Source organism: Balaenoptera musculus, chromosome X (genome assembly GCF_009873245.2).
Source record: "Balaenoptera musculus isolate JJ_BM4_2016_0621 chromosome X, mBalMus1.pri.v3, whole genome shotgun sequence".
Taxonomy (NCBI): domain Eukaryota; kingdom Metazoa; phylum Chordata; class Mammalia; order Artiodactyla; family Balaenopteridae; genus Balaenoptera; species Balaenoptera musculus.
This window is the reverse complement of record NC_045806.1, coordinates 59,096,102-59,108,623: the sequence shown is the minus strand read 5'-3', so window position 1 is coordinate 59,108,623 and position 12,522 is coordinate 59,096,102. Positions and strand designations below refer to the sequence as shown.

The following is a 12,522-nucleotide window of genomic DNA, read 5'->3' as shown; positions in this document are numbered from 1 at the left end:
AGTGAGGTGGATTGACCTAGATTCTGTCATACAGAGTGAAGTAAGTCAGAAAGAGAAAAACAAATACCGTATGCTAACACATATATATGGAGTCTACAAAAAAGAAAAAAAAATGGTCATGAAGAGCCTAGGGGCAGGATGGGAATAAAGACGCAGACCTACTAGAGAATGGACTTGAGGACACGGGGAGGGGGAAAGGTAAGCTGGGACAAAGTGAGAGAGTGGCATGGACATATATACGCTACCAAATGTAAAACCGATAGCTAGTGGGAAGCAGCCGCATAGCACAGGGAGATAAGCTCGGTGCTCTGTGATCACCTAGAGGGGTGGGATAGGGAGGGTGGGAGGGAGGGAGATGCAAGAGGGAAGAGATATGGGGATATATGTATACATATAGCTGATTCCCTTTGTTATAAAGCAGAAACTAACACACCATTGTAAAGCAATTATACTCCAATAAAGATGTTTAAAAAAATAATAAAATTAAATTAAAAAAAAAAAGTTCTGGATATCCTTCACCCAGATCCCTCAGATGTTCACACTGAGCTTTAATATCTCTCTCTCTCTCCCCCCTCCCTGCCTCCCTCCCTGTCTTCTTCTTCATCATCTCATCATCATCATCACCACACACACATTTTTTTTCTGAACCATTTGACAGTATGTGGCAAACATGATCCCCTTCTACCCCCAGATACTTCGATGTGTATTTCCTAAAGACTAGGAATTCTCTTATGTAAGCACAGTATAATTGCCAAAATCAGAAAATTAATGTTAAGATAATACTGTTATCTAATCTACAGACCTTATTGAGATTTGTTGGTTGTCCCAATAATGTCTTTATAGCAAAAGAAAATCTAAATGATGCATTTCATTTAGTTCTTATGTGTCCCTCATCTCCTTTAATCTGGAACAGTTCCTAAGTCTTTATTTTTAATGTTATTGACATTTTTGAAGGATACAGACCAGTTGTTTTACAGAATATCCCTAAATTTTGGTTTATCTGATGTTGCCTCATAATTAAATTCAGGTTATGCATTTTGGGCAAGAATACTACTGAAGTGATGCTGAGTTCTTCTCAGTGTATCTTATCAGGAGGCACATAGTACTGATGAGTCCCATTTCTGGTAACTCTGACCACTTGGTTAAGGTAGTATCTTCCACGTTCCTCCGCTGTAAAGTTACTATGTTATACTTCAAAATTAAAAAGTATCTTGTAGAGATGTACTTTGAGACTGTGAAAATATCCTGTTACTCTTCAGACTTTCATTCACTGTTTCTTGAATCCATTGATTCGTATAGTATAGTATAGATTTAGTTTTATTATATTAAACATTTATATTATATATAATTTGATATATTGAATAGATAACACATTATCATGGTTCAAACATTTTAAAGTACAAAAGGATACAGTGAAGGGGTAAAAAGTCTTTCTCCCACCTCTGTTCCCCAGATACCTGATTCCCCTCCTCATAGACAATCAATGCTATTGATTTTTTGTGTATCCATCCAGGGACATTTTATGCATATATAGGTAAATACAGATATATATGTGTTTACTTTTATACCTGTTTACCCAAATGGTAGATTGAACACCTTTTCTTAAGTTTAAAAGCCATTGGTACTTATTTTGCCAGATGTTCTTTTGTTGTTTTTTATTTTCTTATCTATTTGTTGGAATTCTTTTTTTTTTAACCTCTTAATCTCCCTCACCTATTTCTCTCCTCCCCCCACTTCCCTCTCCTCTGGCAACCATGTTTGTTCTTTGTATCTATGATACTATTTCTGCTTTGTTATGTTTGTTCATTTGTTTTGTTTTTTAGATTCTATATATAAGTGAAGTCATACGATATTTATCTTTCTCTGTGTGACTTATTTCACTTAGCATAATATCCTCTAGGTCCACCATCCATGTTGTTGAAAATGGCAAGATTTCATTCTTTTTTATTGCAGAGTAATATTCCATTGTGTGTGTGTATGTATGTGTGTGTGTATGTATATGTGTGTGTGTGTGTGTGTGTGTGTGTGTGTGTATATATATATATATATCACATCTTTATCCATTCATATTGATGGGCATTTAGTTGCTTCCATATCTTGGCTATCATAAATAATGCTGCAGTGAACAGAGCTGTGCATATATCTTTTCAAATTAGTGTTTTTGTTTTCTTCAGATAGATACCCAGAAGTGGAATTGCTGGATCATATGATAGTTCTATTTTTAAGGGTTTTTTTTTTGCCTTTTTTGAAAATTTTATTGAAGTATAGTTGATTTACAATGTCATGTTAGTTCAGGTGTACAGCACAGTGATTCAGTTTTATATATATATGTATTCTTTTTCAGATTCTTTTCCCTTATAGGTTAGTACAAAATATTGAGTATAGTTCCCTGTGCTATATTGTAGGTCCTTGTTGGTATTTCTAAGTCTTTGAGGAATCTCCATACTGTTTTCCATAGTGACTGCACCAATTTACATTCCCACCAACAGTGCATTAGGGTTCCTTTTTCTTCACATCCTCATAAACACTTGGTATTTCTTATCTTTTTGATGATGGCCATTCTGACAGGTGTGAGGTGATATCTCATTATGGTTTTGATTTGCATATCCTTGATGATTAGTGATATTGAGCATCTTTTCATGTGCTTATTAGCCATTTGTATGTCTTCTCTGGAAAAATGTCTATTCAGATTCTCTGCCCATTTTCAATCAGATTGTTTATTTTTTTTGACGTGAATTGTATGAGTTGTCTATTTTGGATATTAACCCTTCATTGGATATATCATTTGCAATTGTCTTCTCCTATTCAGTAGGCAGCCTTTTTGTTTTGTTGACAGTTTCCTTCTCTGTGCAAAAACTTTTAGTTTGAGGTAGTCTCATTTGCTTATTTTTGCTTTTGTTTCCCACACCTGAGGAGACATATCCAAAAACATATTGCTAAGACCAGTGTCAAAGAGTATACTGTCTATGTTTTCTTCTCGAATTGTTATAGTTTCAGGTCTTACATTTAAGTCTTTAATCCATTTTGACTGTACTTTTGTATATGGTGTGGGAAAGTAGTCCAGTTTGATTCTTTTGCATGTAGCTGTCCAGTTTTCCCAGCACCGTTTATTGAAGAGGCTGTCTTTTCCCCATTGTATATTCTTGTCTCCTTTGTTGAACATTAATTAAACATATAATTGTGGGTTCATTTCTGAGATCTCTATTCTGTTCCATTGGACTGTGTGTCTGCTTTTGTGCCAGTTCCATACTGCTTTGAAGACTGCAGCTTTATAGTATAGTCTGAAGATAGGGAGCATGATTCCTCCAGCTTTTTCTTCTTTCTCAAAATTGTTTTGGCTATTCAGTGTCTTTTGTGTTTCCATACAAATTTTAGAATGCTTTGTTCTAGTTCTGTGAAAAATACGATTGGTATTTTGATAGGGATCGCATTGAATCTGTAGATTGTCTTGGGTGGTACGGTCACCTTAGCAATGTTAATTCTTCCAATCCGTGAGTACGGTATGTCTTTTCATTTGCTTATGTCACCTTCAATTTCTTTTATCAATGTCTTATAGTTTTCTGAGTACAGGTCTTTTACCTCCTTAGTTAGATTTATTCCTAGGTATTTTATTCTTTTTGATTCAATTTTAAATGAGATTGTTCTTAATTTCTCTTTCTGATAGTTTATCGTCAGTATTTAGAAATGCAGCAAATTTCTGTATATTAATTTTGTATCCTGCGACCTTTCTGAATTCATTGATGAGTTCTAGTAGTTTTTTGGTGGAATTCTTTATACATTAGGAAAATTGGCCTATGAATTGCAAATATTTTTCTCAGTTTGTAATTTGTCCTATGACTTTGCTTATAGTGGTTTTTGCAATAAGAGTTTTGTATATTTATATATACATATGTATATAAATGTATCGATCTTTTATGGCTTTTGGTGTATAGTTCACAGTTTAAAAGTCCTCTTGACTCTGAAATTATAAAATAGTTCTCCCATATCTCTTTTAGTACTTTAACATTTAAATTTGATACATTTGGAATTTTGGTGTACAGTGTGAGGCATGGATTCAACGTTTTTTCCAGTTGGCTACTTGATTGTCTTAACATCATTTAATAAATAATCTACCTTTTATCATCTATTAAATTCCCAATTTCATAGCACTTCATATATCTTTTATGGTACTTCACAGTTGACTTGTGTTATAGGAACTTTTACGACAATAATGTATATGATGTGTGTGTGTGTGTGTATATATATATGTGTATGTATATATATATCTTTTAAAAATAAGCACACATTCTTCATACTTCTTCATTAGTTCCCTAAGTGTAGCATACTTTCTGAACTTTCAGTAGTTAAATTAAATCTTTGACTTTAATTTCAGCTACTTTGAAGCCCATTAAGAGGGTAAAAGAATGTATTTTGTCAAAACACAACTGAAACTAAGACTTATTCTTGTCTAGGTATTCGGCTTTCAGTACTGACTTAAAAATCGTTTTACGAGAATTCGTAGTAAATAACATTCATTTCCTAATGAGAGAGACCTATCAAAAACAGGCATATTCACTATGACACAAACAAAATATTGTTGCCTGTAGCTTTATTTATAATTAATGTAGACCTGCCTTTAACATTCCAGAGGACCTGACTGGGACACTGGATTGTATGATGAGGGGAGTGCAACAGTCAGAGAGCTGCTTACTGAGCTCTATAGCAAAGTTGGAGAAATTCGTCACTGGGGCCTGATCCGATACATCTCTGGAATCTTAAGGAAGAAGGTGGAAGCACTCGATGAGGTACTATAAATTGTTCTTGAATTTATACCAAATCTAAATGGAAGTGCTTTTTAAAAATTGGTTTCTGCAGTTGTTTTTTAAGGCAGTCACCACAGCATCTAACCATTTAAGATGTTGTTTTTCCCACATAACATTTCTGATTATCAGGTAGCTTTTTTTGTTTATGAATGTCAAATATATAATACTGAAGCATATAAACTGTAGACTTATAGAGGTGTTATAAACTATGAGAATTCTAGGTCTTAAGAATGAATTTATACTAGGCTAAAAGTTCCTACCTTTTAGGAGATAAAAATACTTCATTGTTCCTTCCTAGAAATCCCTCTTTTCTGATCTTCATCGCATTTCCTGAGGAAAAGATTGATGTGTCATTAAGTTAAGGGGGAGCAAAGGTTTCTAGGCTGAAAAGAGAAAATTTCGTGGAAATGTGAGGTGTTATGGAAAGGATAATACTATTATACTATTTATTCCTAGGCCTGCACAGACCTTCTCTCCCACCAGAAACACTTGACAGTGGGACTCCCTCCAGAACCTCGAGAGAAGACCATCTCTGCGTTAGTATGGTTTTTGTTTGGGTTTGATCAAGCTTCTCTGAGACTTTAAGGAGCTGTGTGGACTGACTGCAATTCTCTTGTCCTAATCTATAAATGGATGATAATGTCCTACGTGTGTGAGCTTCTATCAGGGACAGTCGATGTGAGAATGTTGGTAGTGATAGGACATGAGTAAATGAAAGAGAAGGTTCACAGGGAGTAGTACTCAAATGTATTTTGCTCTTTTGGGGTTTTTTTGTTTGTTTGTTTTTACTTATTGGCTTTACCAAACGTTTTATTCAAAAAACAAACAAACAGGGCAACTGGGATTAGCCCCCACTCTAGACTTTGTTCCAGGCCTCTCTCCTTGGCTTATAGATGGCTGTTTTTTCCCTATGTCTCTTCACATTTCTTCTCTCTCTGTGTGTCTCTGTGTCCAAATTTCTCACTTATACAAGACACCAGTCATATTAGATTAGGGCCCACCCAATTACCTCACTTTAGCTTACCTCTGTAAAGACCCCATCTCCAAATAAGGTCACACTCTGAGATACTAGGGATTAGGATTTCAACATAGGAACTTAGAGGGAACACAGTTCAATCCATAACACCTTACTCCTGGCAAACAGAACCTTTTATTACAAATCAGATCAATTTTGTGGCTACTGTGGGCAATCCAAAAGGAGATGGCATGCCCCATGCCCCCAGAGTGCTTAGTATCAACAGGAGAGTCAGAAGTGTAGGAGGGTGTGTATGCGTGTGTGTGTGTGTGTGTGTGTAAACTGATGAAACTATAAAAATCAGTATAACTCTATAAGGTGTGATTGTAAAGTAATAAAATGGCTTCCAAAAGGCACAGCTTAGATTTAGTTTACTACTTTTTAGCCATAATAGTTACTTGTCAAATGTTAAGAATTAACCATGAAAGACTGGTCTGGAAGGACGTCATGCGGTGACTTTTAAATACAATTTGGAAGGAGAAGGGCAATCCAGGCTTAGAGACGGGAGAGCAGAGCTCTCCTGAGTTGATATGGGCCAGAGTGCTTTGGGGAGGCAGTGAACTTTGAAGACTGAAAGAACCAGAATGCTACCAGTAATGATGAGATGTTGAGACACTGACTTGGACTTGGGAGGAGCTTTTTTATTTTCTCAATAAATTTAGCTTTAAGTAGTTGCAGAATTTTGTCTTTCTTCACTGTCCTCTTCCTTAGACCTCTGCCCTATGAAGTACTCACTCAGCTGATAGATGAAGCCAGTGAAGGGGACATGAGCATTTCAATTCTTACACAGGTGAGCAGAATTATAAAGCCTAATCTGATGATTGATATTTAAAAGTTTGCTTTCAATTGATCTGGCAATTTCTGAAGACCACAAAATAAGCCTTGTGAGATCTAGGGCATAATTTTTGTCTATATTCATTCCATGCACAGGAAATAATGGTATATCTAGCCATGTATATGCGAACTCAGCCTGGCCTCTTTGCTGAAATGTTTCGACTTCGAATTGGTCTGATCATACAAGTTATGGCAACAGAACTGGCCCACTCCCTTCGATGCTCAGGTATTCAATTAAGTAACTGTTTGAGGCAGAATTCACTTTTAATAGAGTTCTACTGAGTTTTGAATCAGGAGGGAAAGGAAGCTAAAAGATTTTTATCAGTAGCTCAGAAGCTGCATATAGCAGTCTTGTTCCCATGTTAGTCAGTCTCTATACAAGTCAAGGGACTGCTATGACAAATTTATATATTAGTTGTCAACTTCAAAATTCACCTCCTAGGGGCTCTGCACTCCCAATGACATTCCTACTAACTCCTAGAGTGATCCGAGACATATATCAAACTAAGTGTGACAGACTGGGTTCGATTCTGATTCAGGCATGGCCACCTCTGGCTGTCAGATTGAGTCACCACATCAGTTTGATTATAGTGTCAGTATTCTGTCTAGTCAACATCACGATCAAATAAAGGAAGGCAATATTTCTATTCATATTTATCTGACAAGACTCTTTTTGATATTAGCTATAGGTATATTTGGCAAGGTAGCAGTTTTAGTTAGAAGAATAGATGGGGCCTTTGGAAGCTGTAGCACAGAATTATGGGGGGACCCCATGGCATGACTATTTTTTCCTTCGGTATTTGATTTCAACAAGAATGGCAAAGTAATAGAGATAGAGATTGAATACAAAGATAAAATCACAGTTGCAAAACTCAATTTTAGCCATTGTTTCAGTTAAATTTCCCCAAAAGGCTTTTAATTGAGCTGTTAGCAAGTAGCTAAATTTATTGGTTTGAATCTAACCTAAATTACATGAAATAATGTATATTTAAATAACCCTTTAAAGGAATAAAGCTAATGATTATTTTATACCTACCATATGCCAGACACTGTACTTTTTGCTTTATATTTACATATATTATCTCATTTAATCCTTACAACAACCAACTGGAGAAGGTATTTTTATCTCACTTTTACTGATTGTAAAAGGAATTGAAACTCAACAAACTATTGGATGTAAAATAGGCTCAAGGATGTATTGTACAACACAGGGAATATAGCCAATATTTTGTAATAACTGTAAATGGAAAGTAACCTTTAAAATTGTATAAAAGTTTTAAATTCTTTAAATAAAGCTAATGAGCAGTTTTTTAAAAATGAAACTCAGAAAGGTTAATAACTTGCCCAAAGTTACATAACTGATAAATAGTGAAATTTGAGTCCAAGTCTGCTTGATTCCAAATGATCGCCAGTTCAGCACATTGTTATAAGATTACATGTATATATATATATTTTTTTTCTCAAGCTTTGGTATCAAGTGATGTTTTATGAGAGTCTGATTATTCAATAATAAACCTCAAGAAGGGATAAATCCCCAAACATTCTTCACTTTTCCTTAATTGCCCATTACAGATATTTTTTTTCTTGTGGATTCATCAAACCATGGCTATTTATTTCTTCTAGGATAAAGTCAAGATCCCTGGGTCTGATATTCAAGACCCTCAACAGTCTGGCCTCTACCTCCCACTTCAACAGTACTTCCCACTAATTTTATCAGTCCCCATCCTTGGAGATTGATGTCTCCTCTTATTTCCAAAGCATTTATTGTCTATACCTCTCATTTGGCACTTAGTATAGCCATGCCATGTTTTACTGTTGTTTATCTTGTTTACATGTCCAGTCTCTCCCAAATAGTTGGTCAGCCTCACAAGGTCAAGTACCATGTCATACCTGTTTGTACTAACATTGCTTAAAATCATGACCTACATGTAGTAAACTCATAATAGGTATCTGATGTTGATGAACAAATTCAAGTTATCTTCTCAATATTCTTCATAATTTCATAGATTCATATCTATTCTCTTTTTAAATCCCCATATTTCCAGATGGAGAGAAGTTTTGATTATTTTAGCCCATCTTCATAGATACAATCATTGCTTTCTCCAACTGGTTTCCAGTTCCATTGTGCTCCTTTCATTCTTCCCACTTTCAAATAAAGATTCTACTGAGTATCCTAATGATGTGGAAGAGGGGTGAAGAAGAAATCAAGGGCCTAGTTAATCCATAAACTGGATAATCAGTCCTTAAATTATTAAGAATCTGTTGGAGGATGAATGCCTAGGCAGTATGGTGCTGGAAATTTATTTTTTTTAACATCTTTATTGGAGTATAATTGCTTTACAATGTTGTGTTAGTTTCTGCTGTATAACAAAGTGAATCAGCTATATGTATACATATATCCGCATATCCCCTCCATCTTGTGTCTCCCTCCCACCCTCCCTATCCCACCCCTCTAAGTGGTCACAAAGCACCGAGCTGATCTCCCTGTGCTATGCGGCTGCTTCCCATTAGCTAGCTATTTTACATTCAGTACTGTATATATGTCAGTGCTACTCTCTCACTTCGTCCCAGCTTACCCTTCCCTCTCCCTGTGTCCTCAAGTCCATTCTCTACGTCTGCGTTTTTTCTTCCAATCAAGTGACTCAGAAATTCTAAGCAAGAAAGGAAATAGAGAAAAAATAGGGTGAGAGTGGCAGGTCAATTAGAAATCCCTCTGTTCTAACATTTCTGCTGAGTAGCTGAGGAAGCCACAGATGGCCTGATGAGTCTCAGTCCTTCAGCCATGAAGAACCTCCTGCATCACATTCTCAGTGGCAAGGAGTTTGGTGTGGAACGAAGCGGTAAGGTTGAATCACTGCATTTCTATTTCAGAATGTTTGTTTTAAATGTCTTATTGATTTTAAAGTGGTTTTCTTTTATCAGAGGAACTTTTCTCCCAAATAAATAGGACCCCAGTATATGAAAGTTAAAACCAAAGCTGTCTTCTGGAACAAGATTTGGAAACCACTGTGTGTCTTTTTTTCCCTTAAATGATATGTCAATTAAGTAGATTACTAGCATATTTTGTTTTGGACTGTTTTATACATTCCCTTGCATTATCTTAAGACTCTACTTTAGGACAACTAGCAACCTGTATCATCTGAAACTTTCTTGTATTCCAGTTGGCAATAATTCAGTAGCACTTATAGTGGGGTGTGTGTGTGTGTGTGTGTGTGTGTGTGTGTGTGTGTGTGTGTGTGTAGCTGCTACAGTGCACCTGATATATCCTTTCACTTTTAAATTCAAATACATTTAGGGGTCTATCACAAATTAACCTTACACCTGCACTTGGTGGTTTGGTAAGTGGTATTTGATATCAAGTACCTAAAACATCAGAGCAAATGAAAAGAGTTATCTCTCATGCTTAACTTTTAGACTTAAAATAAATAAATATATAATGTCAGATGGATGGATACTAGACCTTAGCGTGTTATAAAGCAGTGTTCCTCAAGCCTTACTGTTCATAAGAATCACCTGGGTTTCTTGCTAAACTGCAGGCTTTAATTCAGTAGGTCTAGAGTTGGGCCTAAAATTCTAACAATCTTCTAGGTGAAGCTAATGCTGCAGGCCTGTGGACCACACTTTGAATAGCAAGGTTTAGTTGGTTGTTTGGTTTTTATTATTACTAACATAAAAGGAGGACATACATCTAAGTCTTTTAAATGTGGTGGAGAAAACAATTTGAACCTGATTATCGTCCCTCTTTCTCTTTAATCTGTCATGCTATATAGTTCGTCCCACTGATTCAAATATCAGCCCTGCTATTTCTATCCGTGAGATTGGTGCTGTTGGAGCAACCAAACCAGAACGAACTGGGATTATGCAGTTAAAAAGTGAGATAAAGCAGGTAAGATACTACTTGGGAACTGAGCTGGGATACTTTCATATTTAAGAACATTCTTTTGGACTCAGACTTTGTTAAGATCATGTATTTTGTTTCATATTCTGAGTTTAATTTGAGCCATTTATTTTTCAGGTGGACTTTCGTAGACTGTCTATCTCAACTGAGAGTCAGGTGAAGCAAGTAGGGATCCTTTAACATAGATTAACCTGTATTTCTATAAAACATGCATGAGCTTATGGCTTTTTTACAAATAGGATAAGCCACATAGTAGCTTGTTTGATTCTCCTTTTTAGCAATCTTTCTGTAGATAGCTTTCGTTTTTCTGGACCAAACTATCTTGCTGATTTTAAGAGGAAAGTAACTTGTTTCTGATAGCAAGAAATTGAAACCTTGAATTCCTCTTGTTAGGATTAATACATAATTTTGGAATTAATTTTCTTTATGAAAGTAGACTTACATTTCTTACTTTTAAGAACCAGACTAGGTAAGGGCTTTTTTAAACATCTATTTTCAGTTATTGTCCAGAAATTAGATTTTTATCATTGTCATGATAGAGGTATATGAAAGGTGTTGTGAACACATAGAGGAAAAACATATAAATCAATCTGGGAGTTGGTGGGAGTCACCAAACATCATACTGTAGGCTGTCACTAATTTTTTCCTTGAAGATGAGAATAGATGAGTTATTGTGTTATACAAAGAAATAATTAACACAAACTTCCGTAGTGTTTTTCAAAACTCTGGGAAATGGTGTGATTTCAAAGTCTTTTAATGAAAAGCTTAAAATTACTCCTTCTACTTTCAAAATAGAAAGCTTATGCTAGCTTACGATATTAAAACACGTCCAGAAGAGGAAAGGCAAAATGGAAATTTTGCTTGTTTGTGTGCTTGCGTATCTGTTTGTTTTAGGAGTCAGAAACCATTTAGGAAAATAAAGAGCCAATGCTTGATGTTTAATTTGAAGTAAACTTAATTTAGATATACCTATCAGATACCCTTTTACGTTTATATTATGCAAGTACAAGACCAGAATGGAATAAGAAAGGGCCTTGTGATAGAAAAGTGTTCACTTTACAGGTTTTTTCCTAGACAATTTGGATAATCTGAACATTTTCCTATCTGAAAGGTTAAAGAACTACATTTCATACTGAAGAGTTAAAGTGATGTTCCTGGTAAACAGTCCTTGTTTTGGTTGAGAGTGATTGGCTAAATACTTCATGGTTGTTTATAGTCACAGAGTATTACTTACAAGTTCATTATATATTTAGAACTTGAAGTCCATGTTCCCAGCTAGATTAGTATGATATTAAGGACTTGACCTACCCACCCAGCTATATCATTTAATTTTTTTTACACATACACTACCTATAGGACTTTAAGAAAGCCAAAATCATTAGGACTGTAATTTAGAGGATTGAGAGCTCTAAATTTTCATTACTTTCTTTCTTCTAAATACTGATTTCCCCCTCACCTGCCTGTCTGGTATTTTGTATTGTTCTAAGCCCTTTTCTCTGCCACTCACCAATGCCCTCTTTTCTGATTATAGAAAAAATACTTGTAAGGTAGTTTTATTTATTTTACCCTTTACCATGACTTCTAGAGTCAGACTATTTCATCAGCTTTTTTAATGATAACATGCTGGCTAGTTACTTGAATAGTCTATAATTTTACTCTACTAATAACTTTTAAAAACACATAATGTTTTCCTTGCCTCATCCCTTTTAAAAATTTATTTTCTCAAATATTTTTCATAGCCCAATGGTGGTCATCCCCTGGGTGTAGATTTGATGTCACTGTTTTTTCTGGTAACTGCTGTTATCTTGTATTATATGACAATCTGATTGACTGAAAAAAATGAATCAAAAAGTAAAATTTATACTTATAAATCAACTTCATGCAGGGTGATATCTTTCCATTTCTTTTCCAAAAAGGCAGGTGAGGGGGCTCAACTCCAACCTCTTTTCCATTTCAGAAAACAAAATTCAATT

General features: G+C 35.3%; 1 protein-coding gene across 4 annotated transcripts in view; it reads left to right on the top strand.

Moving 5' to 3' along the window:
* The window catches only part of PHKA1 (phosphorylase kinase regulatory subunit alpha 1), a 140,708-nt gene that overhangs the window by 114,968 nt on the left and 13,218 nt on the right, over positions 1 to 12,522 (top strand). For 2 of the 4 annotated variants that reach the window (XM_036839369.1, XM_036839366.1), the window contains 7 exons: positions 4,628 to 4,784; positions 5,259 to 5,338; positions 6,529 to 6,607; positions 6,748 to 6,877; positions 9,390 to 9,491; positions 10,422 to 10,537; positions 10,667 to 10,714. In XM_036839369.1, the coding sequence (XP_036695264.1) occupies positions 4,628 to 4,784; positions 5,259 to 5,338; positions 6,529 to 6,607; positions 6,748 to 6,877; positions 9,390 to 9,491; positions 10,422 to 10,537; positions 10,667 to 10,714 (712 nt within the window). The remainder of the gene's footprint in view (positions 1 to 4,627; positions 4,785 to 5,258; positions 5,339 to 6,528; positions 6,608 to 6,747; positions 6,878 to 9,389; positions 9,492 to 10,421; positions 10,538 to 10,666; positions 10,715 to 12,522) is intronic. The other 2 variants (XM_036839367.1, XM_036839368.1) reach the window with 2 other exon arrangements.